Here is a 27,691-nt window from a genome sequence, read left to right as displayed (position 1 = left end):
CCGGCCCCCAAGGGGAACAAAAGGACAACAAGGTGAGACAAAGGGACACACAAGGGGACTTTTTCTCACCACAATAAACTTACCTAATTTTACCGCCGGAGGCAATATTCCCCGAACTCCATATTTTCTCTCCACGCCTGAATAAGGGAGCAAGCAACAGGTTACATTCTGGCCTTATTTTATTGAACTGTGTAGGATAAGACAAATCCTTACCTGAACTTCATCAGCTACCACGAGGAACTCTTCGCTGGGGTCAAGCTGCAAACTGCAAGGAATCTGACAAGAGTGAAAGTCAGACATGTGAACTCTTACGAACTACATACTTTTCAGAGTCAATATTGTTCTGGAACTCACCAATTCCTTCGAGCCAGTGAAGCAACTGGTTATCAACACGCCCCTGCGCCCAATGCAGGATGGAGAGCTCATCTTTTAAAACCATCAGGTGAGACTATAAGAGGGGACATCAAAGGTGATCTGTGGGGAGAACAGCGGGGGTGGGGGGATTTACGCTCAACTCCACGGGTGGTGAATTCCCTTTCTCTATTTGCAGAAGAATATTCCTACGGGCTAAGCAAACGAAGCTAGGTGGGCCAGTCCAATCTCGGCCCTACGCATCACATTGGTGGAGGTCGCAGCTGTCCAGTTCAGATCGACGCCTTTGTGGGAGCCAGGTGAGCGTAACACACAGGATACTCTCAGAATGCTCCAATAACAGTGTATAAAATAATAAAAATAGTACCCAAACAGATTTATGGGAGAGGTGGGGGAGGGTGTAAATCAAAGTCGTGATCTGTTGAGACTTCAGAATTTCTGTATAAAAAGGATATTTAACATCCCCACTAGAATTGCTGAGATGTGAGCTGGATATTCCCTCAGCAAAGGCTCCCCTAGGAATCCAGCAAGCAATGCACCACTGGAAATAAAAAAAAAGCTGTTGGACATACTATGCATACTCTACTACTGAAGGAGGCAAGGAAGAGGAGCAACTCTGGCGATCCTTAGATTTGTTCAGATATTGTAATACGAGGTACTAGCTGGAACACTTGACAATATCTTAAGACGATCACCCATTGAATATTGAGTTTCTGCTTTAAAGGCATTGTCCAGAATCAGAGAATTAGTTCTGTATGGTGGATGGGTTTTAATATTGTGTGCATGAATCAACATGTTATCCATTTTTTCTTACATGTATTATGTTCCTTATAAAAAGCCAGCCATGGCTGTATTCCACTAATACAAAAATAAAATTCTGGTAAGCTTTTCAAAGTTATTCGATGTTCAAAACCTTAACCCATTCCTATTCTTAAACAAAGAAACCTTTAAGGGAAATGTAGTTCTTATCATCAAGTCCCCAGTTTATAAGACTTTCACAACACAGTTCACCCAAAATTGTTCCAAAGCTCCATTCATACCGGATGCAATTTATTATGTGCAATGAAGGTATCCGTCTTGGAATTGGCAATAGATTTTTACTCGCATAAAGAAATACATACAAAATAAATAAAATCAAAAAACGCATTCAGAGCTACTTTTTTACTCCCTAAAACTCACCCCATCTACCAAAATACCCCCCCCACTTTAACATCATATCTGGAGCCCAGTTTGTCACATAAGGATACATTTAGGTTTCACCATGCTTTAAATCTACAGAGGTAAATTGGGAAGGATTTACAAGATAAGGTCTTAACTGGGAACTACACATCAGTGAACAAACACTTTAGGCTTACAGAAAAACTCCCACGCAGATACTCCAGTTTGACCGGCCACTTTCCCTCCTCCCTCAATCCTGCCCCCACTCCTGTATTACACATCTACTTTAAACCTAGAATGACAGACAGCATAGGTCTTGTCTTGCTAGTCAGATTGGGAAAGCTTCAGCCCATCAAATCCAACAAATCCCCCAAGTCAAGTCCATCATGCAAACAATCACACACAAGTGTTGGTACCGGATCGGCCAGCTAAAATACACCAAGTTATCAAAAGCTCAACACTACACTCCATGCTCATTACCTTTCAAATGAGCACACCCACACCCTGCCCCCCACCAGATTTCCCCCCCCCCCCGCCCGCCTTTCTTCGCCTACCTCCTGCCGGGTTCTTCTTGCTACAGCTTTCTAAAGCTGAACCTCCTTAAACCCCACCCCCTCAATCTCTCCACCAAAGATCAAGATCTAGAAACCCAGGAATAGAAACCATTCAGAATAGCAACTGTGACAAACCTCAGCCCCTGAGACCACAAAGGTGAAAAGGGGCACAATACAAATGCTAATGCATATTATATTACATTGATTTACAGAACAATCAAAGGTGTGCTCTAGGGTGGCAATCTGCTTGGTTTCTGCACAATTAACAGGGCCGTAACTTCTCAGCCAAATGAGGGGGGAGGAGGCCAGTGTAAAAGGAACCTTTGCTGGGGGCACAGGATTTCGAGCAGTAGTAAATGGCATCGTTCTGCAACCATGGTAGCCCACTCAAAATTGAATGAAGGGCTAGATACTAGAATGTACCTTAAAAACCACAGCAGCTCACACAGGTTCCCCACTGGATATGATCTGGTGTTAAATTCGAAAAAGAAGTGTTGAAAGCACCTGAAAACAAGCGAGGGCGCAAAGGGGAAACCGAGAATTGTCCACTCGTTTCAATATTAACAGAACTTTTGAAAAAAGGCAGATGACTTCAGCTCTAGAGAAAGGTGGACCCAGCAGGTTAAACACCTAAGTGGGAGAGGAAGGACGGTGTCCACGCAATTATAAAACGATTACAACATCAAAAGGCCTTACGATAAATAGGAGAACAATTCAGGTTGCAAGCAAGAGACCAGGCTAAAAAGTCACTCGCACCCTCAGTTCCCCACATACACACAGCACTCCATTACATATTGCCAGAGTCCGTTCGCATCCAGTGGCTAGGTAAAAGGGCACATTTTGTGGGAGGTTACGATCGCAGAAAAACATGGGCATCATTTTGTTTTTAATGGCATTTAAATCAACATTACAAAAGAAAAAGGAAACACCCTACCACCCACTGCTCTTGCGTCAACTCCCCTCCCCCCCCACATCCACCAGCTCCCTTGAATCCAGCTACCCTATGCATCTTTACCTCGTATGTCAACATCTGTGGGGCCTGTATTACACAATATCCACAATTCTTGCCTTGGTGGGCATAATGGAATTCTGTAGAAGGAGTGTGGCCAAACCCACCCCAACCTCATTTGGACATCATGTGCCCCCCTCCGGATGGTATATGCAGCTCACTGCAAGGCCTCTACATTCTGAATGGCATTTTACATAAAACAGTTCTTATGACATTCCCACAGCAAGAAAGAGAAGAAAAGGAGACACAAACAAGGCCATAGCGTGGCATTTCCTTCGGTGTGGAATATATTGCTCAAATTCCATTACTTCCTGTCGTTGTTCCACACATCCCCCTGATGTGCTTCTGCTCTTACGATGTTCCCATCACGTGCTTGCTTTAAACAAGCGTGACTCTTCAGACCGATCCTGTTGTGCCATTTTGCCTTTGGTCAAAAACCGGTTTAAGACCACAACAAATGTAGCATTAAACCAAACCCCTTGCATCCTCTCAGCCCAGACATCGCTACCCGGCCCCCTCCCTAACACCATCAAAAGCCATCCCGCTCGCAGCCCAATCCCATTACGTCAAGATTTGCTTATGGTCCATATCACAGACGATGGTCATCCAAACTTTGTGAATAAGCACTACTCCCAAAGTAAATACCCCATGAAGTTACAAGGTCAAAGTGGTAGATGCTGCGCTGGAAAAACAGAAATCCCTCCTCATGCACGGGAAGGGACTGGGAGTTGCCAGTCTTTCCATGCATGCAAGCACGCATGGACATAGATGATAGACTCCAACTCCGTGCTTCATAGACATTTTCTGCAATCAGTCGGAAGTACACCAATGAAAGGTGGACCATTCCTCCTTCTTGCATGCAGTGTGGAGCATGGAATAGACTATCCTAGGACCCACCGGGTGGCAGCTGTATAATCAATTACATTCTAAAGAGAAAGATGCGTAGGTGCACTGAAGAAAAAAAAGTAACAGCAACACGATCGGTCCTAGATGAGAAGAGCAAAATAAACATACAAAATACATTTTAAAAGATTCTTCACAGCTTACTGAAGCAACTCCCTGCGCTCCCCAATTCCTAAGAAAACATTCTTAATTCCAGATTAGAGGGCCACTCCAGTGCAGGCAGAACTAAAACCGAGCGGAAAGGTTAGGGGGAAGAAGAGACCCAGAATGAACAGAAAACACCAACAATCTAGCAAAGAGCAGCTGCTAAGCAAGCACCAGGGCTAGAATGTAAATAAAACATTTGGGAGGAAAATGTAGGCTCTAGGAAATACACAATCTACCTGATTAGATGCTGGGGCAGATCAATAGGGGCGGGCAGAGGAAAGATCAGCAGAGGCAAGGAAGAGTGTAGGTGAAAAACAGATCTTCAGAGGCAAGACAACACTGTATTGGTTGGTCATATAGGGCTTTCGCCATTCCATGGGAGTGATGTTCAAAAGTACACTGCAAACAACGAAGCAGTGAATGCACTACTGGAAGCGTTATAAATACCAGCCGTGGGGATGCTCGCCAGACACTGTTTGAAGGTACATCTCAAGCAGTGGAGAGACCAAACCATCTTCAGGCATAGGCAACACTGCACCATGGGTGACACCTGAGCAGCAGCACTTGGTGCATCTGGTATTAATGCATCCAGTCTAGAGGATAGCAATCTAGTAATAGTTTCAGATGTTGGCTGGGTTCATGCAGATCGCCAACAAAATACTGTAGAAAAAAAAACCTAATATAGCTATACCACACAATCACATCCTTATTTCAATGCACAAAAACATTTCCAGACAAGAAATAAATGCCAGTGGCCAACCAAGGTGACCGCAATTTCTGCAAAGCTAACCAGGCTCTTCTAGGCAGGAGCTAAAAAGTGCTCAACAGCAACTTCGATGCCTGTCTGCCATAGTCTCCCCACCTGAAACTGGCATTTGTTTTGTGGTTTCTTATTTGCTAAACAACCCTGCATCCCAAACCTCGTCCAAAACCCAGATAAAAGATTCAAACTTGACATAAATGGCATACTGTCCGGATAAAAAAAATAAAAATAAAAAAAATAAAAGTTCATTCTGAAATATCTCCGCCAGCTTTCTAAAAGCTCCCTTACTCCCCCGCCCCCACAAAATAGGCCTCGATTCCCTCACATTCAGACAGTAAAATCCCTCACTGGCCGGCAGCATAGTCTGTACATCCATGAACCCGACATTAACGACACGGTTGTTTGGGGTGGGGGGGATCTGTGTGATTTTTCCATCGCAGAAATGTCCGTGACAGAAATGTTTGCATGAGAAATGTACGTACCACAAAAGATTCGTACATTTCCCTTGCGAACATACATTTAAAACCCCTACAAACCCACACCATACCCCCACATACACCCTACTTACCTTTCAAGATGCGCTGTGTCCCTGCAGCGCCGGTTCCCCTTCACTTCCGTGATCAGGAACTGGCGCTGCAGGGTCCTCTTTAGTTTTTTTTCAGGCAGCTGCAGGGGTTTCCCCCCGCAACCCGCACTCACTATACTGTGTAGTATAGTGAGTGGGGTGTTGCAGGGGGGGGGTCCCCCGCAGTCTTTTTATTTTTTTTACTTTCCTAAAATGCATGCCACCAAAGGTTAGAACTTTGGTGTTCGAACCTTTGGTGGCATGCATTTACGACCTTTATGTATAGGTCAGAACTTTCGGTGCAGTAATTTTTGCTAATACTGTTTAGGAGTATGGAGGAGAGAGCAAGGATCTGAAAAGCTTGAATCCAACAAAGGCAGCCTATCTCCCATCTAGTAGCAGATGCTTAAACTACATACCACCACTCCTCAGCAGTACCAAAAATCAAATTCTCCCAATCAGAAGGCATACTAAAAAGTAGATCACCAACCCCTTGCACCTTCCTGGTTAAACACCAGTCTCATTGCACAAGGCCCAGAACCTAAAGATGCTTGAATGAATCTTAGAGTTCTAGCCCAATGTTTAGTTACCAAGAAGGACCACTTCGAAATGCCACCGCTACGAACACTCATCATAGTCTTCATAACAAGCTGCAAGCGAGAGAGTTGCACAGCTACCCCCTGCTGGGGTAGCCAGTGGGGATGAGCTCGAGTTCGGCCGGGCATGAAGGCCGGGTAATGCACAGCGCCTGTGACCTGAAACGAGACGCACCCGTTGCTCGTTGGGTCCTGAACTGCCGGGCTACCGTCAGGGCGTGGACTTCATTTCAAGATGCCTCACGTCACTGCGCATGCAGGTCATGAGGCAGATATAACATTCCTTTATCCCAATTAACGAAAAACCTTAATACAAAGACATATGTCACTGTACATTGGTTCCCTGTTGCATAGTGATGCGAGGCATCTTAAAATTAAGTCCCCGTCCTGCTGGAAGCCCGGCAGTTTGGGACCCGACGAGCAACGGGTGTCTTGCGTCTCTTTTCAGGTTGCAGGTGCTGCGTATTACCAGGCCTCCATGCCCGGCTTAACGTGAGCTCATCCCCGCTGGCTACACAAACAGGGCATCCAACACTGACAACGAGGATGGGATGAACATACCATAGTAGCTGACCATGCCCAGGAAGCTGTGTACTTCTGTTGGGGTAGTTGGTGGGGAGGCTTCTTTTATGTCTGCCACTTTCTGGGGGTCAGCAGATACTCCTTTGTTGAAAACGTATCCAAAAAAGGTTATTTCGTCATTTAGGAATTTCGTGGTGTACAGTGAGGCCTGCTGTTTCCAATCGGTTGAGGACCATCTCGAGGCTGCGCATATGGTCCTCTGTCGCTGGCGTGAATGAGAATGTCGTAGCTGACATTTATACCCCTGGGATGCCCTGGATTACTTATTGAATAGTCTGCTGAAAAACCTCTGCCACCGATGAGATTCCAAAACTGAGTCTCTTGTACCGTTTTAGGCCCAGGTGAGTCGAGAAGGTTATGTATCTAGAGTCACGGCGCAGTTTTAGTTGATGGCAGCCAGCACTGAGGTCTAATTTCGAGAACATTTTCGACCTTGTGAGGTCTGATTATTTCGTCCAGGGTTGGGGTGATGTGTCTTTCCCTTTTTATAGCTGCGTTGGGTAGGCACAGGTCTATAAAGAGTCATACATTTTCCTGGTTGTTTGGGTTTCTTTGAGACGACTATTGGTGACACCCATAGCGTTGGCCCAGACACTTGTTTGATTATGCCTGCTTTTTCATGTTCCTGTAGTTCCTTTGCCACCAAGTCCCTCATATGGAATGGAGTCCTTCTGTGGCATACCGCCTGGGGTTGAACTGTAGGGTTGATATGTAGCTTTATTAGCTTTCCTTTGAGGCATCCAATGCCTTGGCGAATGCATGGCGAGTAGGTTTGTGACGTCTGTAGGGTCAGTGATATTGCAAATAAAGCTTATGAAGCCCAGTTCATAGGCTGATTCCCAACTGAGTAGGCCCATGATGCCTGCATGGACTACATAGATTTGTGAATTGGTAGTCTTTTCACCTCTACTCAGAACAGTTTTGAACTGCCCCACCACTGGAAGTGGTGTCTTGCTGCCGCAGGCAAATAGTAGGGTTTCAGTGTGTTTTAGGTCTGGCTGGGGCTGTAGTTTCCGGAAGACATTTGTTGATATGACGTTCACTGATGCTCCTGCATCGATCGTCATCATGGTTTCTTGCTTTGTACGTTCGAGAAACTTGGGTCGTCTCCCCTCTCTCGGATTCATGCCTCCTTGCTCCAGTGCGGATATCGGGTGGATTTTTCCTTTCCTTCTCTTTCGCCCTGCTTCTGCCGCCGTTTCCGCCTCCTTATGTCCATCCCTGGATTCGTCCATCGATGAGTTGTCTCCGGTTGCCACCCGGAGGGTGTCTGCTTGCCTTTTCTTCCTTGTGAGGGGTTTTGGTGGTTGTTGCATGCGTTGGGGCTAGACCGAGGATCTGCAAACATGTGTAATGGTCCTTCCTGCCGCATGCTCGGCACGTGGTTCCTTGTGCTGGGCAGTTTTTTTCCATGTCGTGCTCCTCCACACCATCCGCACTCAGTCGGCCCTGGGATCCTGCGCTGCCACCTTGGGGAGTTACATGCTTCGCCACTTTCCTCCCTTGAAGAGTGGCGGTTCATGATCTGCGCAACAGTTGCTACCGTCAGTCCTAGTTGTAACATTTGCAGGGTGGTGCCTATTTACGCTGCTCTTGCATGTGGTAGCTCCCGTTAGCAGCCATATATTCTATTATCTTCGCTAGGGTGATTAGTTGGTCGCTTAATACTGTTCTCCGTAGCTTTTCTGAGCACATTTCGTTGATCATTTGGCACCTAATCTCCTTTTCAACGTCATTGAATTCACAGGATAGTGCCAATTGTCTGAGCCTTGTGTGGTAGGCATCAAGCGTTTCTTCTTCTGTCTGTACCATGGTGCAAAAGTTGAATGTTTCGAAATCAGGATTTCGTAGTGGCATACAGTGCACCATCAAAGCACATTTTGCCAGTGGATATACGTCTGCGCCATCGCCCACGGCCAATGAATTAAAGATGTGTAGCAAGTTGTCACCAACATTGAGCAGGAGGTGCAATCTTAGTTTTCTAGGGGTTGTTATTTGCTTACAGTCCATGACCATTTCACATTTCTGAAGCCAGGTGGTCCAGCGGGGCCCCACGGATGATGGGTCTGTGTATGGGTCAAAAGGCCCCAGCGCTGCTGTGGTACTCTCTTGGTGTTGAGGTGGTGGCGCAGGTGGAGTCAGTGCTGCTGCCATTCTTGTTGGCGTGCCGGGCCTTGCCGTGGTACTTGTGTGGTGATGAGCAATTCGTATTTGCCCCTACTCACCTGTGAGCTGGAGTAAAGATGCTGTGTTTCCTGTAGAGTGTGGGCTGGGTAAGTGTTTGCTCTCCCTCATCCACTTGTGGAAGAACGCATTCCTCTGTGCTTCCAAAAATGGTTCCTGAAGAAATCAGTAGTTACTGAAGGATTGAGTGATCAGCTGTGCCCATGTGTTCTAAAACATGTCCTTGTCATCAGTGTAGGATCCCCTGCTGAGGTAGCCAGCTGGGATGAGCGCAAGTTAGGCCGGGCATGGAGACCGGGTAATGTGCAGCACCTGCGACCTGAAAAGAGACGCAACACCAATTGCTTGTCGGATCCGAACTGCCGGGCTTCCGGCAGGGCTGGGACGTTATTGCAAGACCATTCACGTCACTGCGCATGCGGGACGTGAGGTGGAAATAACAGGGTGAACATCCCATTTCACTCACCTATACAGGAACACTGCAACTAGTTTCCAATGACATATTGCTATACCACACAACCGTTACATTCAAGAAGTTTAGACCACACCTATACACAACGTTCTCTGGGAAAATGACCAAACCCATATGTGCCAGAAAAAGGTCAAGGCCTTCTTGTAAGAGCTGGGGTAGGTTGGCCGTTCAATATGGTCCGGTAGCCAAGTCACTGTCGACTAGATGGCGATTCCTCATTATGGCTTGTAGCCAACCTCTTTGGGCCGGTGATCTATATGTTAATGTAACGTCCCGGCAATCTTGGATGAGGGAGTTTTCTTACCATTCATGTTTCAGTTCAGTTCTTATTCAAAATCTCTTGTTCGTGCAGATGTCTTTTTTTACTTGGGTCTCCTCTCGAGGGTGGGGTCCTATCTGGGCTCTGCTGCCCACCCCCACCCCACCCGTCCACCCTCCCCCCTCCTGTTGCCCATGTAGCGAGCTGGGTCCGGGAAGCATGCATTTATGAACTAGTGTCCCAGTGAATCCGCACGTTTTATACAGTATCAAGTTACATTAGCCAGGAACATTTAGGGTTTATATTGGTGAAAACAGTACATCAATATTTATATCGATTAGAAGAATTAAAACTTTGGTGAGCATAGCACCAAGTTCACCCACTCCCTACTGGCAACCCAATGCATAACCACATACGGCGTGTATCCAAAGAGATGGGGTATTATTCTCCTGTGAAGCAGCCCCTGCTTACCACAACGTAGACATGGTCACTACTAAAAGTGTAGGAATCCGTACTCGCGCCACTCACAAATGCACCCATTGGTGTGTGCGGCCACATACTCCACACACCATGGGTACATTGGATGGGTTTGCAGCAAATTACATGACATTTGGACATCTACGCGTTTCACAATACAACTCCATGCTTAGTAGCCTTCTCATCGCTAGCTGCCACCGACTCCCCCCCCCCCGTCCCCCCTCCCACCACACAGTACTTGTAACTGTGGCTCCCCCATCCACCTTCCACCCGTCTATTTACATAGCACCCCAATAAAATCCTTACCAGTGCTGCTTGCTATCTGCAAATCCCAAAATGGCAAAAGCAGGTTTCGGTCTCGTGCCAGCGGCATCCCTTTCAAGGATTTGGGGGCTACTGGATTGTTTATGATGCAAGCCAAACAATGGGCAGGGGGAGCCGAGTGTTAGCCTGCTGTTCATTTGAATGGTTTTGCCTTTTCAAGAGCACATCTGCGCTTTCGCTGAATTATGTCAGCAACTTATGGAAAGCAGACACCCAAGGCCTTGTGTACTTCGCTCCCATGGTGAACTGACGACATCCGAATTTGAAGCAGGAAGCGCGTGCCGGCCACTGCTCCAAGTTAACTACGCAATCATTTAGTAAAGTGCCACTTGGAAGTGTTGAAGTAGTAGCAGGTATTGCAACACAGGTGCAGGCACAATGGTTCGTTCACTCCCTGGAAAGTGCTTCCTTCAGGCCCCACCCTTTCCCTCACACAAGGAATATTCTGGAGTTGGTGGTGGAGATTACCCTTACTCGCAGGCAATAAAGCCAACAGACCCACTTTAGTACCTCCCTCTCGAGTTCATCACAGGGTGACACTTAATTCAGCATAAAACACGCGTTTGCAGACGGGTTTGGGTATGCCTGTCATCCCAAGCCAGAGGTAGGACCGAGCAAACGGAGGGCAGTTAAATGCCCAAGCCAGTCTGCAAATGCAGGTGTTGATGCCATTAGCAGCCGGGCCAGGTGTCCGACTTGCTGACAGCATGTAGTCAGCATGAAGTGCGGACATGCAGCCCTTCAGCAAAAGGAAGCCTTCACCCAATGTAAGATGGCTGAGAGTCCCTGGTCTCAGTCTATGGCAGCAATAAAGTGAGGAAGGAGAGGACAGCGGCAAGGTAAGTGCAGGGCGGGGGGGGGGGGACAAGGGCTCAAGGAGGGGCAAGGGGTCAAGCAGAGTAAGGTGCTGGTTTGGGGAGGATGAGCAGGGAGTGCAAGGGCTGAGCTGGGGTTGGTGCCTACGGTATCCGAGAGCCAGCAGCTACCTCTAAAATGCAGGTTTTGATTGTGCATAATACCAGGAATTAGATGGATCTGCGCCAACTACATAGCGGGGCCATCCCCCACTGTGGCCGCCCTCTCTCCCCCTGGATCCAGTGCACGGATGCAATGGTTACCATTCCACTCATAATAACCACAGAAGCAATTGTATACCTTCTGGAAACAAAACATCACATTAGCAAACTAGGGCGGGCTGAGCCACTTAAGCAGAGCCATGTCCTAAGCAACTTCTCAGGTAGCCCAACGGTTTCCCGGCTTGCAACAAGATGATTGTCCACGGGTGACATGTGTCACTTCTGTCTGGTTTGCAATTTGCAAAGTAGCAGACAGCCGCCTCTGGTTATCAACTGCCAGGCAGTATAGATCCAGGACCACTGTATTCAGTTGGCGAGGAGTCTTAACTGTCCCTAAAGGTGAGTCAGTGCCCGTCATCCGAAAGTGGCCAGCCTCTTGTACCTGTACATCACCCTGAAACTGCCTTTACGTAAATATACCCTTCTTTCAAAAAAGGAAAATGTACCCTCATTTCTGAGATCCTGCTCTAGGATCTTCTTTGGGTGGATTGACATGCACCCAAGCCATCAGGCATTTCCATTAACCTCTGCCACCTTTGTTCGATCTCCTCCAGCCCTACTCTCCTACCCTCAGTTTAATCTGTACCGCTCCTTCCCCCAACGAAAATCCTGCTCTTCCTTTCCTCTGGAGACTAGTGTCAGGATACCCTTGATGAGGGAATAACACACCTCTGCATTTAGCAAAATCATAAAGGCCAAGTAACGAGAAAATTGCGGTCATATTTTTGAATTTGCGCCTTTATTTGTGAAAAATAAAAGGAAAATTAAATCAATTTGGTAGTCTTTGGTTTTTAGGATTATGTTGTCAATTTTAGACTTTTGCTCTTTGTTCTTCATTAAAACAATCACTGATTTTCTTCTTTTTGAGTTCAGTTGGTTTGTAAATATAGTTCTAAACTAAAGTCTTTGGTTTTGTATTTCCAAAGCAGTCACTGAATTGGTGTTTTCCTTCAGTTGGTTTGTAGATACCATTAGTGGGCTTCAATTTGTATCGTTTTCTTCAAGGTTTGTATTATTATTGGTATCCTTGCATTTCCAAAAAATGATCACTGTATTGTTTTTTGTAAGAAATTGGCTTAGTTGTATTAGAGGCACAAGAAGAACCACCAACAAAGAGAAAAAGTCTAAAATAAATTGACAACATAATCCTAAAAAAACAGACTACCAAATTGATTTAATTTTCCTTTTATTTTTCACAATAAAGGCGCAAATTCTACAATATTACAGCAATTTTCTCTTTATTTCTACTTTATACCATGGTCAGCCTAAGGGTGATCTGTAATTTTTAATTTGAAAGCCACCCATTAAAATTGCAAGTTTCTATTTCTCAACGAATATCTTTCCACAATAATTCAAGGGCGCCAGTAACCGCTGTAAGGCTGAATTTTTCCTTTAACCAAATAAAAGCCAAGTAACACCACACATTGCATTGCAAATACCCAGATATCAACCATCACTGCCACAGTCAAGCAACCCCCATTTTATGTAGGGTTGTTTGAGGATTGCACCTTAAGAAGCAGTCTTCAAGAGGGGGCGGGCGTGAAAGGGGCCCTTAATTGGTGGGTAGTCCTTTAATTTAGTCTTGGTATGTGTGCTTTTTCCTACATCCCTACATTGGGGTCTGATGGTGCGTTAGTGGAAGGCCTTCAGATGCCTGGTTGCATATAGAAGGACATATGTACCTTTTAAAATACACTTTGGCACATTTCACAACAAACACTCCGAACATACCGTGGATGCTCAAAACAAATTTACAGAGCATGGACACTTCACAATAAAAACACATACAAAAACAGACAGTATTTTCTGTCAATAGGATATAAAGCCTTTATCCAGAAGGCTCATCCGATTTGGAAACAATGGCATCCTAGTTCGGCACAGAAGAGCAAATGCTCTGAATGCGAATATATGTGTAGGTATTTGATGATTTGCAACTGCTTGTCAACGTAAACTCTTGCCTTTCGGCTTGAATGGCAGCAGCAATTTGATGGCAAAACCTTCATCTGTACTGTTTTTAAACGGGTGTTGAATAGAGTGCGGTTCCCGCTCAATGGGGCTCCCAGAGGATGCCGGAAAGACAAACCTATTGGCGTTAGCCTTTTTATGAACCAAATGACACTAGGTAACCTATCTTATGTCTCTAGTACAGCACTGTGTGGAAATCAATGTGCGCTGTCTGTGTTGAAATATAATGCCATCATGTGTAAATTAGATGAGCTTCAGGATATAATCTTTACAGCCCATTGCCAGAAAATAGTTTGATTTCTGCGTGTTTGTTTTGACCATCCATAGCATGTTATGCTTTGGGTGCGTTTGTGAATTTGTGTACCCAGTGCTTTTATTAAAATTGAAAGTGGACTTGGATATACCACCAGCTGCACTAGTCTTCATACAAGAGGCACACGTCTTTCCCATGTGGTCAATTTTCCCTCAATCTCAAAGTTAAACGTACTGAGAGTCTGCGCTCCTTTGAAGTTCTTGAGACGCCTTGTGCCAGCACATTGATGTGGCATTAAACGCCTGCCATGATTTTCATGGTGGTACTTCGGGATTTAAAAATAAGTGCGCACGTTTAAACAAAACTCTACATTTTTGAGGTTGCAGAAGTTGAAATCTTTAGCTTTTTTTTTAGCAAAGAAAAAAAAAAAGTTCAACCCAGTCTTCATTTCCAGCACAGACACGTATGGGACTATGGGGTTCCCTTAGCTTGCATGACTACTACAGCCCAGTGAGTGGCAGAGTTTATGCAATTCCTAGTAAAAACGGAATTGGCCGTACTGATGTAAAAAAAAAAAAAAAACACGTTCTCTGAACTCTCTCATTACATCCATCCTCCTCCTCGTCGTCGTCGTCCATTTCAAATCCTCCCCCAACTTCCTCCAGCTCTCATGTCACTCCTCTCTGAACTGGACACTGCTTCCATCCTCATGCACACCATACCACTCTTGACATTCCACCTTCCCCCTCTTATTCCCAAGGTCTTTCCCAATCTTTTCCCGTTTCGAACCACCCTCATCAAGTACTCGTCAGCTATTTATCCTTTGAACTTACTTAAAACATGCGGTCATTCTGACTCTCTCCTTCCATTTCTTCTCAAAATTCTAAAATGGGTCCTCCATTCTCATATCGCTTCCCACCTTGACCATCACTCTACTTCCTGACCACCAACCTGGTTAAACCTTCTTCGCTCTACTGAGACAACTCTTCTCCGTCTCCAACTCACTTCTGTCTGCTCGTCACTCAGACCCCTCCTCAATACTTACCCCTACTTGCTCATGGTGCTGCTTTTGACAGTGGACCACCGCACCATGTTTGCACATTATCCTCCCTGGGTCGCTTAGGGTCAGTCTTACAATGTCTTAACGCTACCTGACGTACAGTTTTCCAGCCCAGGGCACTGAATGATACATCTTCCACCATTGTTCTTCCTCGTGGTGTTACCCAGGGGTCCACCCTCGGAACTCTTCTCTTTTCACTCTAGACATTTGGTCCTGCCTGCTATTGCTATGCTGACGACTCACAAATCTTTGCCTCCTTTTCTTCTCTCAGATTCACTTCTTTCTACCATCTCCCGTCTATTGTCAATTCAATCACGGATCCATACCAACTTCCTTCACGTCAACCCCTTCAAAGCAGAGATTATTTTTCTGCCGCCCTTGTACCATTCACCCCCTAACCATTGCTCCTTACATTCTCTTCCCCAGCTAATCTTCCACTCTCCACCTCTGCCCGTAACTTGTGCGTCTACTTGGAGTCTTCCATCTCCTTCAATGTGCACATCCCTTTTTAACATTCGCAAAGCCAGTTCTTGTTTATCCTTTCCTGCTACCAAACTCCTCATCTCTATGCTTGTCATTTCTCGTCTTGACTATTTTTTTTTGCTCTGCCATCAAATCTCTCCCCCGACCTTTAACTCTTCCATTCGTACTCGTTTGCCTTGGCTACCCATTGAATCGCACCTTCTCTTTCACTTCCTTCGCAACATATTCAAGTGCTTACATGGCCTTGCATCTCTTTAGCTCTCCTCTCCATCTACATCCCATCCCGTTCTCAAAATCAACACTGACTTGCTGTTGCCAAGCCCCCATGGGGCCTTTCTTTGGAAGTCCTGGCCCCCAAATATTGAAACTCCCAGCCTCCGCGAATTCGGCCATCTGCCACTTTCCAAGTTCCGCACCAACGGCAACACTTAATGTTAGCTAAGTACGATCATTCCTATAGTATGCCGTTTTTATTTGCTCAGCGCTTTGGCGAAAGCACTTCATAATATAATACAACATTCAATTCCAATTCCCTCAGACGCTACCCGCACCAAAGGATGACGGGAAGAGGATGAAATGTGTGCAACGTTGTGCGAGACAGAGTAAATATTTAATTGAATATAAAATGTACGTTACGTTGTTCATTATGCAGTTTCATCTCAAGACAACATTTAATATTGATGTTCACTTTGTACTCATTGCTATAACAGATTTAAACAGGTCTCGTAGTCAGACGAGCAATTACCTCCCTTAGAATTCTCCATTTCAGAACTCGTGTTCGAGATAAGCAGAGTCACACTCCCTGCAGTGCCCAGAAACACGAACGGTGCAGTGGACAGTATAGGCCAGGTAGAAAAAGGCCATAACGGGCCATTAAATACTGCATGTGTAGGCAGAGAAAAAAAAAACCACTAAGCGCAGTCAAGTGTGCGACCGTAGGACCCTATGCCGGACCCTACCACGCATGGACAGCAATGCCATGATGGTGGTCACACCCGGAAGGGCAACACTAAAAATGTGGTCTCTTTCTTGCCACAAAAGCACTGTGTGTGCCGCTCATTACTGAAGGGACTCTGAAATCTGCACCATGAAAGTCCTTACCATAGACCGCTTTTCAAGCACAGTTGACCAACTTTACCTCAGCCGAGACGTTTCCGCTGAAGGAGTCACGTGCGCGACACCAGGACAGCATATATTCCAGAGAGGGGACAGTGAGACTGGGCTGCAGGCCCCGTGTATAAAGTGTGTCCATCCATCTACAAAAAAAAAAACAAACATCCAGAAAATACCCTGTCTTTTTTTTTTTTTTTTTTTTTTTAAATAAGGTGAAAATCCATACAACTTTATTTAGGCCCTTATTACGAATCTGGAGTCAGTGGCCACGGAAACAAGTGCAAATTAAAACATTCTGATCGTTATTACCACTCCTCCTAATTTCAGTAAATCTGCCAGACTAGCACGGTTAATCCCCAAAGGATTCCTTTATTAAAACGGTAGTTTTACCACATGGTGGTGTAGCAAGGTAGTGGTAATTCTGTTAGACACTTTATATCCATACCAAACTCGAAATGGAGGTCTTTAATGTTTTATAGTGTTCCATTATAGAAAACGAAAGCCAGATACCTGGTGGCACAGCCTGCATGGGGGCTTTACCACAAAAGATGTTCCGTAAATCACCACTGCAGTGCTCTAACCGCACTGAGGAGTGCCTGAAAATTGTGTATTGCGCCCCAGCCTGTGGAGAGGGGGATACAGTATGTAGACCTTAGCCTGAAAGAGAAAAGAACCAGGTAGAGGAGAGTGACGGGAGACCAGGGTAAAAAGAACATGCAAGCATGCAGAGTGGAGGGAAGCGAGTTGCCCTAAGTTGGGAGGAAGGGAAACAGTGGTGCATGCCGATGGAATCAGCATAGACAAATCGGGCTCATGCTATACTTCTAGACAGTGCTGCGGAGGGGGCACCACGCAGCCAAGAAAGCGGGGCCCAGTAACCTGCTGGCCAAAATAGGACAAATAGGGCGAGGGGCAGATCACAGGTTGTCAGGCAGCAACCTGTGACTCAAGGGAAGTGAACCACCTCTCCCCAGCCCTTCCCACAGACACACGGTCCCAGGGAGGATGAGGGGAAACAATGGGGCGATACAGTACAAGAGAAGGTGACGAGCAAAAAAGGCAGGAGGCAGGAAACCCCCAGGTAAGGAACAAAAGAGCACCCCAAGGTGCGAAGTGCTGTTGGCGCCAGCCGGCCGGGGGGGCTGGTCAGAGCCCCCACACAAGCAGACATAGCCTAAGGCTAGTCATCCACAACATAAGGAGCTGCACAAGCAGCAGAAAAGTACAATCCTGTTTGAGACTCGGCACGGAGCACCAAACAAGTATTCTGCGTATTCAGAATATACTTTTTTTGTTCGAAACATTGTCCTGTTTCACCACCGTGAGCTTTGGCTTGCACCGGTGCAACTACTGGAAGAAGCAATTTTTCTGCGTAGCATTCTGCACGGCTACAGCACCGTGCGCTTCACCTTGCTCCGGAGCAACCTGCAGGGAATTTCCAAGAAGCAAGAAGTCCCAGGAAGAAGAGGCGATCAGCAGGAAAAAAAAAAAAAAAAAAAAAAAGTTCGAAAACGACTCACTGGAGAATTACAGCAAAGCAAAGGTGAGAGTCAGGAGTTCAGCAGCCTTCAGAACGAGCGGCAGCACGTTGAAACGCTCACCGAACGGTCTAGTGCAGCCATACACACCCATGATCAGCCAACAACTGGAGCGCGCACGGCGCACAAGTTTAGTTTAGTTTATTTATACTGCGCGCCCAACCCTGAGGTAACTGGGCGCCAGAGACTTGGAGCAAGTTCAACAAGTTACATGTATTTTCATACTATACAAGACAATAACGTTAAGTGCAAGTGACCAGGTTACATAATGGTCGTATAGTTGATACAAGGTGAAATACAGTATAAGAGAGGCAGTGATTAATCAAACAGTTGAGCAATTCTTGTTAGCAAGCCAGGACTTGGTTTTGGCTCTGAAGGTCTAGAAGAGGTTAAGGGGTATAGCGTTCCATTGTTTGGCTGCAAGGACTGGGAAGCTGGAATCGCCTGCTTTTTTAGGGTGAATTTGGGAATGACGAGGCAATGAGAGTACATTGTTATGGTTTGTCTAGCATATAGGCGTTTAGTGAATTTATCTGCCAGGTACTTGGGAGCATCATTCAAAAGGCACTTCCGGATGATGACCAGTGATCTAAGGTCGATTCTGTCTCGTACTGGGAGCCAGTGGGCGTCCTGTCTAAAGCTGGAAATATGGGAGTGCCGCAGGATGCCCAGAGCAGCTCTGAGGGCATTATTCTGCAACACTTGGCGTTTGTTCAGGTTGCGCTCTGAGGTGTCAAGGAAGAGGGTGTTCCAGTAGTCAAATTCTGAGCGCACCAATGCCCTGGCTAAGGTGATGCAGCTATTGGGCGAGAGGAATGTCTTACAGGCATTGATGAGCTTGTGTAGGCTGTGGACGAAGCTGTGGCATTTACTTTTTTGAGCGAGAGCGTAGAGTCCAAGTAAACCCCTAAAGTTTTGATTTCTTTGGCCACTTTGATCAGGTTTCCATCTATGTTGATGGCAGCGTAGCGAGGGTCAAGCTTGTTTAGTCGTGATTGGGAACCGACGGGAAGCTCAGTCTTCTCGTCGTTGAGTCATAAACCATGTTCAGCCATCCACGCTTGGATCTCCAGGTAGAGGTCATTGATCAGTTTGGAGTCTTCTTCGTAGCATCCTGTTAGTGTGATGAGAACCTGGGTATCGTCAGCATAGTTTGTGTAGGTGACACCCAGGTTGTCCAGGCGGTCAAACAATAGCTTTGTGAAGATATTGTATGAGGTTGGCGATACGCATGAACCTTGAGGGATGCCTCAGTGGATAGGGATAGGGTGAGCTGATGCCACAGGTGAGAAGACCCTGGTGGTGCGGTTAGAGAGGAAGGAGTGTACCCAAGCGGTTGCCTCGCCAAAGAAGGCAGCTGCTGAGGCCAGATGTTCGGTGAGGATCTGGTGGTCGACGAGGTCAAAGGCTGCCGAGAGGTGAAGCAGCAGGAGTATGGCTAGTTTGCCATTGTCCTTTGCCTCGTCCATCTGGATTTTTAAGTCCAGAAGGGCTGTTCTGTTCTGTGCTTTCGCCTAAAGTTCGATTGTCTGAGGCCCAGAAGGTTGTCATCTTCCAGATGCTTCTGAATCTGAAGATCGGCCACTCTAAGATCTTTAGGATGTAGGGCACAGTAGAGATTGACCTATAGTTGGTGGGGTCGTTAGGGTCTAGGTTAGTTTTGAAACATTTCTTTTAGGAGGGGCATGATCCAAGCCTCCTTGAGGCTGTTGGAAACAGCTTGTTTCGAAGGACGAGTTGATTAAGCCCGTTATGAAGTGAGCCAATTCACTGGCACCTTCTTGAATGATAGTGGCTGGGCAGAGATCCCCCTTGGCACCTGGACGGCTTGAGGCCTTTGACAATGTTTTCTACTTCTTTGGCCGAGACTGGAGTGGAGAAGGGCGGGCAGGTGGGGGTTTTAAGAGTAGGTGGTGGAGGAGAGTTGGCGTTCTTGGTTAAGCAGTTTGCTCGATTCTAGATTGGAAAAGGGCATTTTTGTCTGCAAGAGCTTTTTGAATTCTTTCGCACCAGTCTGCATCTTTTACGCAAGGTTCTGCCGATGTAGATGGCGCCACGAGTTACCTAAGGATATTAAAGAGTTGATTTGTTCTAGATTCGGCATTGGATATTCTGTTGTCATGTCTTTTTGTGGCAGCAAGGCTAGCATTTTTATAAGTGGTGGCAGCTGTGATAAAGAGAGCTTTGTTGGATGAGTTGGGCGTTTTTTTTCTCCAAGCGGATTCCGCCGCACATTTGGCATTCCGAAGGATTTTTAATTCCAGGGTGAACCATTTGTGGAGGTGGGCTGCCGGTTTAATCGCGAGTTTGATGGGAGCGATGCTGTCTACTACTACTTAGAGTGTTTTGTTATAGAGGTCGACTGGTTTATTTGCATCTAGGTCTGTGTGATTTACTGGGGCAAGAATATTGCGGATTAGTGGGCAAAGGCTTTGCAGAGTAATGTTGCGGTTATTCCTAGAGAAGGTTTGCGGGGCGGCCGCTGGAGTAGTGTTGGTCTGCGCATTTCCTTGGTCTGACCACCACATCGACTCCTTCTTTATCCAAGCAGTTGGTTCATTGTTTTAAGGATGGTGGTGGCACAGTTAAAGTCTGCCACCCAATCCAGGGTTCTGCCCTTATTGTGTGTTGGGGTTGTGACCCTGTGCTTGAAACCAAGTTGGGAGATTGTATTTTCTAGATATAGGGCATTAGCATCATTGGGATCCCAGAGTCCTGGGTTGAAGTCCCCAAGCAGGAGGATTTGAGATCCAGGTTTGGTGTTATTTCGGATATCTTTCTCAAATGAGGAGATGTGGCCTGGTGGCCTGTAGCTAAGGTGCATGAGAATTATTTGATATGCTGAGAGTGGGATTTTAACTGTCAGGAGTTCAGAGGACCGGATGCTAGTGGACAGGGTCGCTATGAGGCCTAGGGATGTTTTGGCGATGAAGGCTACTCCGCCTCCTTTGCCCGTTTCCCTGTCATTCCTTGTTATTGAGTAACCGTCTAGGATGGCAATGGAGAGAGCTGGGCCTGCTGCCTGGTGCAGCCAGGTTTCAGTGATAGCCAGGAAGTGTAGGTCGTTGGAGGAAATGAGGTCTGCAATGACGAGCGTGTGGGCGACCCTTGACCGAGCGTTGATGAGGGCGCCTCTAATCGAGGGGCGTTTAGCTGTGCTGAGGGGAGCTTTTAAGGTTTTGTCTGTGTTAATGTTTAGACCAACTGGTGGGTGGTTAGGAGATGACAAGTGACCGATGCTGGCTAGCGGAGGAAGACGCAGCGAAGAAAGAAGGACCCGGCAAGGGTTGTCGGGCAACCGCAAGGTGAAACTGACATACTTTCCGAACTGAGGGTTTGTAACTTGCTTTTTAGTATAAACAAAGAGTGGAAGCTAAATTATTTTGACTCGCCGCAAGCAGAGCGCAGAGAGGCCTTTTTTCTCATGGCAATTTCCTGGAAGAAGAAAAACACAAATAGTGTGAAGCCCATTTAATTCGTGCTAGACATATTTGTAAAGCTATTCTCGCATAAACTAAGGGCAACCCGCTGGTCTTGGAAGCAAGACCACACAGAGCAATGGAATCTTGAAGCTATAAGAAGAGCCTAGTACAAAAAGAAACAGAAATGGCAGCCCAAAAGAAGTCACAATTGATACAATGTGCCAACGAGGCAGAGGTCATACACGGCTGTGCATGGGTAAGGAAATACCTGGATAGCAAGAAGAGGATGATGATGCCATCATAGTTTGTTTGTTTATTTATATAGCGCTCCAGACCCAGGAGTAGAAGGGCGCTTAAGGAAGGTTACAGAGTACAGTATATATAAAATTTGCAGAAGTAATATACAATATATAAAGTCAGAGGTAGTTAGAGCATACAGTTAAACATGTGAGTGGCATGTACAATATATACAGAAGTCATGGTCGAAATTTGATTTGGGATTGGTTTTATCCAGTAGCCAACTAATAACTAGTTTCCTGAACAGCTGGAAGGATTCAGTCGATTTAATGTTCAACGGCAGGATATTCCAAAGTTGAGGGGCGAGGACCGTGAAACTAGAGCCTCTGGCTCTTTTAGAAGTGAATCTGGGCACAGTCGGACAAAGAGTGTTGGAGGATCTCGTGATTCTGGTGTTCGGCTTAAAAGTGAATTTGTTGATAAGACAGGGGGCTGCTAGGTGGTTCAAGGCTTTGTAGGTGAGGCACAAAGTTTTTAGGACAATTTTTTGTTGAATGGAGAGCCATTTGCGAGAAATTCTGATGGGGGAGATGTGCTCTCTCCTAGGAATGTTTAGTGCTGCTCACAGCGCATTATTTTGGAGAACCTGAAGTTTATTGATTATGCCTTGGTTGGCGCCTAGGTAAAGGCTATTACAATAGATAAGCTTGGATTGTATGAGAGCCCTGGCCAATGTGAGGCAACTATTGGTGGATAAGAATGGTCTGCAGGCTCTGATTAGTTTCCCAGTGTAGGCGGTGGTTGAGGCGGTCATGTTGATTTGTTTAGAGAGGTTGGTATTGGCATCAAGATAGAAGCCTAGGGTTTTCACATTATTAACTACAGGGATGGTGTTACCATCGATGATGGTGTTGGTGTAGTCAGGGCTGAGTTTCTGTAAGTTGTTTGGTGAGCCGGCTAGGAGGAGCTCCATCTTCTCATCATTCATAGTACATGAGGAAGTAGTAGCACCACAGAAGAAAAAAGCCAAAGGGAGCAAAGCCCAGGACACAGCAAAGAAGCAGAAAGCACCAGTGCCTGGAGAAAAGAATAACAAGTCAGGTAAAAAGCAACAGCAAGCCACAGAACACCAACAGGTATAATGTTACCTGATGGAAATTTGAAAAGGGGTACTGTGCATGGGGCAAGGAGTGCAGGTACAAGCACGCATGTACAAAATGCGGGGGATATCATGCCAGCAGTGGGTGCACCAGGCTACCTAACTGAGGGCCCAAGAAGGAGGATTCAAATTGTGAAGTGTATTGGAAGTGGTTCAATGAAAGGAAACACAAACGTGTAGAAAACTGTGCATGTCAGAGCACTACAACATTTGCCTCCCCTCTGCATAAATGTCCACGATGATGGTTCTGACACTCGTACATTACGCAACCAGAAGGAGCATCTCAACCTTGGATTTGTTCTGGGCTAGACTGGTGTAATGAGCATTGGGGTGGACACATTTTAATGGTTTTCGTGGGTAAAAACGGATGCCAAGAAAATGGCACGAAACATGTGATTGCGTTACCCTTCTCCAGCATGTGGTCTGGCATGGATTCACATGCTCATGAATATTCCCCGTCAGGCTGGGAATCCTCGGTAAAGAAAAAATCAGTATCAGTTTCGTTTCTGATCTGTCTTTCGTAGTAGTAACCAATCACTGATCTCTGCGTCATACTGACCACAGCCAATGACTGCCCTCTACCTAAGCCCCGCCTCTGGCAGCCATCTTCAGATTTTTAACCACACGTTCAAGTGTTGGGATCCTCGTGCTATTGATCTCGAGCGTTAGTGCTATTTTTCACGTTTTTTCCTCAGAAAAATTTCTCTTTTTTCAGTCAAAAGAGCCTCAAGCTCCACCGTTTCTTCATCCGATCAACGGGGACCCGTGTCGGATTCGTCTACGCCCCTCAAGGGTGAAGATTTCGTCGAGCCACGCTTTTGGAGGACTCCAGAAGTTTCTCAGGCCCATCTCGGACATGGCCCAGGAGAAGGGAAGCTCGACGCCCGGAAAGCTGTTCAGGGTCTGCCCTGGATGCCAGCTTCAGAATGTCTTCAAGGAGGACGAACACTCCCTTTGCCTTTACTGCCTACATGAGGACAAGACGCACGTGGAGAAGGACTGTGCGTTTTGCGGCAATATGTCGGAGCGGACCATGAAGGACCGCCATCAACGTCTCGCCAAATGGCTGGAAGGAAAGAGCCCGTCAGACGAGAAGAAGAAGAAGAAATCCGAGCGGCCTTCTAAGACCTTTGAGGGCGCCCCGGCGACGGGGGTCCAACAGAAGGCCAAGCACAGCGAGTCCGCTGGCACCGGGAGCGCCGAACGGTCGGGCTCTACGGGCGCCAGGCAGGGCGCATCCTCCCCGGCGCCATCAACCACGAGCCAGCGCTCTGGCTCGGGTAAGAGGAAGGCCGAGCACCCGGCAAAACTCCTGGAGACACCCCGGTCGTGCCCTAAGGCCCCATCAGAGGGGGAGCAAAGTGGTGACCCTCCCCCAAAGGAGAAGGCGGTGAGCGCACCTAAGGTGGTGAAAGCCTTGATCCATCCTGCCAAGGCCTCTATCGAGACAGTCGCGGCGGCCCTGGCTCAGCCTGTGGAGGCTTCACCAGTGGTGGCAACCCCGGGGCCCAGAATCTCCCTGCCACCGCGGAGGGAGTCCTCTTTCATGCCCATCGACAGGACCCCCGTGAAACCTCCAACGGAGAAGAAAAAGGGGGGGCAGGAGGTCGTCGTGGACTCGGCCTCAACCTCTGAGGAGGAGCTGATCGAAGTCTTAGGCCACGGCTCTGGCGTGGAAGAAGGCCATCCTGTCGGGAGGGACCCCGACGTGGAAGACGATGAGGGCGTAGAGGATGCCGACGGGGCTCCTGATCGCCCGTCGGATCTCCCTCAACCAGTGCCGCAAGACAACTCGGCGGCCATTTTGTTGGCTATACAGTCCTTATGCTCGGAGATAAGGACGAGACTGCCGTTACCACCAACGGAGGAACCGCTCCCGACGGGGCACCCGGAGCCAGGCCCTTCTGGGAGCCCTCCCCCTAAGAGAAGGATTCATCCTCCACCTCCTTTTCAGCCATCGCGCCCTGTTCAGCCCTCCTCCCCGTCCACGACACGTGGGGATGATACAGGGACTGACACGGCCGCGACGGGTACAGATGACGAGGATCTCCCGTCGTCACCTCCCACCCGGGCTTCCCCGCCCGACGAGATCGGATCGTTTCACTCCATGATCGCCAGGGCATCCGAGCTTTTCCAGCTCTGCCCGGAAGAGAAGAAGGAAGGTTTCCTTTATCAACGGCACGAGACCAAGAGGAAGACGGTCCTCGCTGTACCTCTACTAGACGATATTTGGGATGAGGGCCTCGCCCTCCTCAAGAACCCATCCATGATGCCGGCTAGAAGGGATCGGTACGAGAAGTACCGGGTCCCGGACGCAGCCCCCTTGTGCCTTCGGGCACAGCCGACCCCGGACTCGGTCGTCTCCGCGGCGACCAGGAAGAAAGCGGGGGGGGGCGCGGCCTCTACGTCAACCACCCCACTGGACGGCGAGGGAAAGAAATTAGACACAATGGGACGCAGTGTCATCTCGTCGGCAGCGACGACTAAGGCGGCCAACGCCTTGGCTATCGTAGCCCGCTACGACAGGGAGTTGTGGTACAAACTGGCCCCCCTGCTGGACTTCCTACCAGACGACAAGAGGGCGGAAGCCCTAGAGATCTTGCAGGAAGGAGAGGTGGCGTCGGACCACGCCATTACGATTGCGACGGACATCGCTGACACTGGATTTCGCCAATTGGGCAACGGCGTGTGCCTTAGGCAGCGTGGATGGCTCAAGGCTACTGACTTCCGTCAGGACGTGCAGACCAAAGTCTTGGACATGCCGTTCGACGGAAACAACCTGTTTGGGAAAACAGTGGACGATTCCCTTCAAGCCATCAAGACGGAGACGGCCCGGGCTCTTGGGGTTCTCCAGCAACGGCGGCCGCCCTTTCGGAGTGGCGGAGGCAAACAGGGTGCCTCCAAAGGTTCCAGCGGCGGATTTTCCACCTACCGTCAAGCGGCCCGTTCGTCGTCACAGGAAGCTTATAGGGGACGAGGCAAGTCAGGTGGACCCCGCCGTCGTCGCCAAGGAGGACAAGGCGGCAAAGCCTCGTCGAAGCAGGACTGAACCGGCCGTGGGGTCGGGCCCCCACCGAAGCACCCGGTGGGAGGCCGGCTGGCAAGCTTCGTCAGCGTGTGGGAGTCCATCTCCACCGACCGTTGGGTGCTGGACCTAGCTCAGGGTCACACGCTCGAGTTTCTAAAGAGGTGCCCGCGCATCCCCCCTGTGGCCAGGAAAGAACATCACGTCCCTCAACTTCTCTTGGAGGTAAAGGCGATGCTCAAGAAGGGCGCCATCGAGCTCGTCCCAAAGAGGCTTCGGGGCTCCGGAGTTTACTCAAGATACTTCCTCGTGAAGAAGAAGACGGGAGGATGGCGTCCCATCCTGGACCTACGACGACTGAACAAATTCATCAAGGCACAGAAGTTCCCGATGGTCACCCTCCAACACGTCCTGGGTCAACTGGAGGAGGGCGATTTCCTGTCGTCGTTGGATTTGGAGGATGCCTACTTCCATATTCCCATCCTAAAGGGACACCGAAAGTTTCTCAGGTTCGTGGTCCAAGGGCGTCACTACCAGTTCAGAGCCCTTCCCTTCGGATTGAGGTCAGCACCCAGGGTGTTCACCAAGTGCCTCGCACCGGTGGTGGCGCAGCTGCGCCGAGAGGGGATCCACGTCTACCCCTACCTGGACGACTGGCTCATCCGAGCAAAGACGAAGGAGCTCGCCGTGGAGCACACGGCAAGGACCGTCCAACTGCTCACGGACCTGGGATTCTCCATAAACTACGCCAAGTCCCACCTGGTGCCCGTGCAAGACGCGCTGTTTCTGGGAGCGAAGCTCGACACAGTGTCGCTTCTGGCCTCTCCGTCGGAGGAAAGGACGAGGGCCATCTTGGGCAAGGTGCAGAGGATGCTGGTTAGGGACGCGGCCAGGGTGAGGACCATCAAGTCCCTCCACGGAATGATGTCTTGCATTTATCTCATCCGCCTGTGCAGGCTCCGGATGCGCCCGTTGCAGGAGTTCCTGGACGCGTGCTGGATCCAGACGAGGGGCAGCTTCGAGGAGAGGATCACACTCAACGAGAGTTTCCGACGAGCGATCCGGTGGTGGGGCACCCGCGCGCATCTGACGGCGGGCATGGACTTCCAGACCCCCGGCCACCAGGAAACAGTGACCACGGCTGCCTCCCTGGAAGGGTGGGGAGCGCACACCGAAAATCTGCACGCGAGAGGCGACGGAGAAGTCCCTCCATATCAACGTCCTGGAGCTCCGTGCATTGTTTTGGGCCCTCAGGTCCTTTCTTCCGTCCCTCAAGGGCAAGGTGGTGAGGATATTCACCGACAACACCACCACCATGTTCTACATCAGGAAGCAGGGCGGTACCAGATCCCCAGCCCTGTCCAAGGAGGCGCAGGATCTGTGGCATTGGGCCGTCGCGCAAGGGATGTTTCTGGTGCCGTTTCATCTGGCAGGGATAAAAAACACCATCACCGACTCGCTCAGCAGAGAGCTGCGCTCGTGCCACGAGTGGGAACTACGACAGGATCTAGTGGACCGCCTCTTCCGATGGTGGGGCACACCCCAGATCGATCTGTTCGCGACGGCGACGAACTCCAAGTGCCGGAGGTTCGCCAGCAGGTTTCCCCAGCCGAGGAGCATGGGCGATGCTTTCTCGTTCCCCTGGGAGGGCCTGTTTCTATACGCGTTCCCTCCATTGCCATTGCTGATCCGGCTCATCAACCAGCTCAAGAGGTCACGGTGCAGGATGACCCTCGTCGCACCTGCGTGGCCGAGGCAGATATGGTTCCTGGACCTTCTGGACTTGTCCCCGTCAATCAAGCTGCCAGTGGACGCGGATCTTCTCTCCAGGGAAGGAGGCGCCATCCTCCATCACGACCAGAAGTCGCTGAACTTGCAGGCCTGGCTCCTGCAGCGTTAGAGTTTGGAGGATACGACATACCGGCCGACTGCAGAGAGGTTCTTGCAAAGGCCAGGGCGTCCTCAAGTCTTAAATGCTATGGACACAAATGGAAG

The 27,691-nt window shown here is 48.4% G+C and overlaps 1 protein-coding gene across 4 annotated transcripts in view; it reads right to left on the bottom strand.

Annotated features, from left to right (window-relative positions):
- The window catches only part of VASH2 (vasohibin 2), a 368,982-nt gene that overhangs the window by 202,562 nt on the left and 138,729 nt on the right, over positions 1–27,691 (bottom strand). The window contains exon 1 of one of the 4 annotated variants that reach the window (XM_069608544.1): positions 16,341–16,447. The exons of the other annotated variants lie outside the window; for them this stretch is intronic. Within the exon in view, the coding sequence (XP_069464645.1) occupies positions 16,341–16,394 (54 nt within the window). The 5' untranslated portion in view covers positions 16,395–16,447. Of the gene's footprint in view, positions 1–16,340; positions 16,448–27,691 lie in introns of those variants that run through there. 4 annotated transcript variants of the gene reach the window in all.

Source organism: Ambystoma mexicanum, chromosome 4q (assembly GCF_040938575.1).
Source record: "Ambystoma mexicanum isolate Mex_15411 chromosome 4q, UKY_AmexF1_1, whole genome shotgun sequence".
In the NCBI taxonomy this organism is placed as follows: domain Eukaryota; kingdom Metazoa; phylum Chordata; class Amphibia; order Caudata; family Ambystomatidae; genus Ambystoma; species Ambystoma mexicanum.
Note: the sequence above shows the minus strand (reverse complement) of the source record. Positions and strands in the feature narration are given on the sequence as shown.